At 25.8% G+C, this 1735-nt stretch overlaps 1 protein-coding gene across 1 annotated transcript in view; it reads left to right on the plus strand.

Annotated features, from left to right (window-relative positions):
* The window catches only part of LOC107611364 (cyanogenic beta-glucosidase-like), a 3125-nt gene extending 2301 nt beyond the window's left edge, over positions 1 to 824 (plus strand). The window contains exons 3-4 of the mRNA XM_016313300.2: positions 502 to 560; positions 696 to 824. Of these exons, the coding sequence (XP_016168786.1) occupies positions 502 to 560; positions 696 to 809 (173 nt within the window). The 3' untranslated portion in view covers positions 810 to 824. The remainder of the gene's footprint in view (positions 1 to 501; positions 561 to 695) is intronic.

A 1735-nucleotide genomic window follows, 5' to 3' on the forward strand; every position in this document is an offset into this window, starting at 1 on the left:
GATAGCATCTTCATGTTCTGTCCCTGTATAAATAGGTTGCCACTGTTCTTTCCGCATTCTCCCCCTCTTGTTTCTACAATTTTTCTGACTTTTCTCTTGAAAAATCTTGTGCCAAGAAGTTGTGGTTGATGAACTCAAGCTTTAGAAAATTGCAACAACTTTTGCCAATAAGTACTTACAAATGAATTGAAATTATATATTGCCCAAATTGAATCAACTTGGTCACAGTGTTTAATCTCGGCTTGTGTACATATTAATTCATTGGCCAATAACAAATTTTTAAATGAAATTCTGATCTACCGCAACGCTAAAAGATACCCAAAAAACAACACATATAGCACACATTAAGTACAAAAGGAAAAGTTAAGAATCTTTGGATAATTTAATGGGTCCGATTCACTAATTTAAAGAAGAAAAATTCAAAATTCAAAATTTTCTACTGCTGAGTTCATTCTTACCATATAAATGATACCTATGTATGACATTTGCTTGTTGTTTAAGGTAAAATTTTCGACCACAGTAATGCAGATATTGCAACTGACTCATACCATCGCTACAAGGTATTTTGGTTCTCCTTGTTCGAATATAACTAAAATATATATCATCTTAAAAGTTATTTTCTCTTAGTGGTTGAGGTTTGATTTTCAACTAGATAAATTGATAATATTATTATCTTTCTTTTTAAAAAAAATCAGGAAGATGTTGGTTTGATGAAGGATATTGGATTTCAAGCCTACAGATTTTCAGTTTCCTGGTCAAGAATTTTGCCAAGTAAGAAATTCTCTAATCTTATTTACATTTATAATTGATTGGTTTAGTTACTACAGAACCAATACTTTTCAGCCAATAGATTGTGTAGGACCTAACTAATTATTAGATTTAGATACATTCAAATGTATCACACTCAATTTTCCCTTTCACCATCAGTTATAATTATGAAAAAAGAAAAATCATATAAGTCCTATATTCTTGCCTAAGAATCCTCCTAAATTATAAATTAACATCCAAAATTCAAACCACTCACGTTCATTGTCAAATTAAAATATATAAATACACAGGTAATTAAACGAAAAAATAAAATAAAATAAAACATGCATCATTGTCAAATTGAGTTTTGATTCTCAACCAACAGTGTCATTGGTCGATTCCAAATGAGTTTTGTCATTACTACATACAGTATCATCTTGATATATACAAAGTAATTAAACATTTTTAATTAAATTTTGACATCATTTATTTATGAGGAAATTTCACTCTCCTCCCCTGCGAGATGCTAAAATGACACTCCCCTTCCCTCTATTTTATAAATGTACATTCTCCTCCCTTTTAACTTTTAAAAAATCTCCTCTTTAATCAATTTTAGATTTTTTGTGTTAACTAATATTAACTGTATCCATTTTTTAAGAAAAAATAAATTATTTTTTGAAAAAATACCTATTAGCAAAAATTTTATTTTTTATCATTAAATTTTGCTTATCAAAATACCCTTTTAATAAATTATTATTTTTATTGATTAAATTGTATTTTTATTAAAATAATTTTAAAAAAATTAATAATTAAATTATTTTTTTTAAGATACCTACCCTTCAATAATTTTTTAATTATTAAATTGTGATTTTACCAAAATTTTTGTTAACAATTATTTTTATATTTTACTATTAATTTTTTGATATCAATATATATTATTTTAACATTAAATAAAAAATCTTACCACTGTTAATATATATAAAAATTA

This window comes from Arachis ipaensis, chromosome B08, assembly GCF_000816755.2.
Source record: "Arachis ipaensis cultivar K30076 chromosome B08, Araip1.1, whole genome shotgun sequence".
In the NCBI taxonomy this organism is placed as follows: domain Eukaryota; kingdom Viridiplantae; phylum Streptophyta; class Magnoliopsida; order Fabales; family Fabaceae; genus Arachis; species Arachis ipaensis.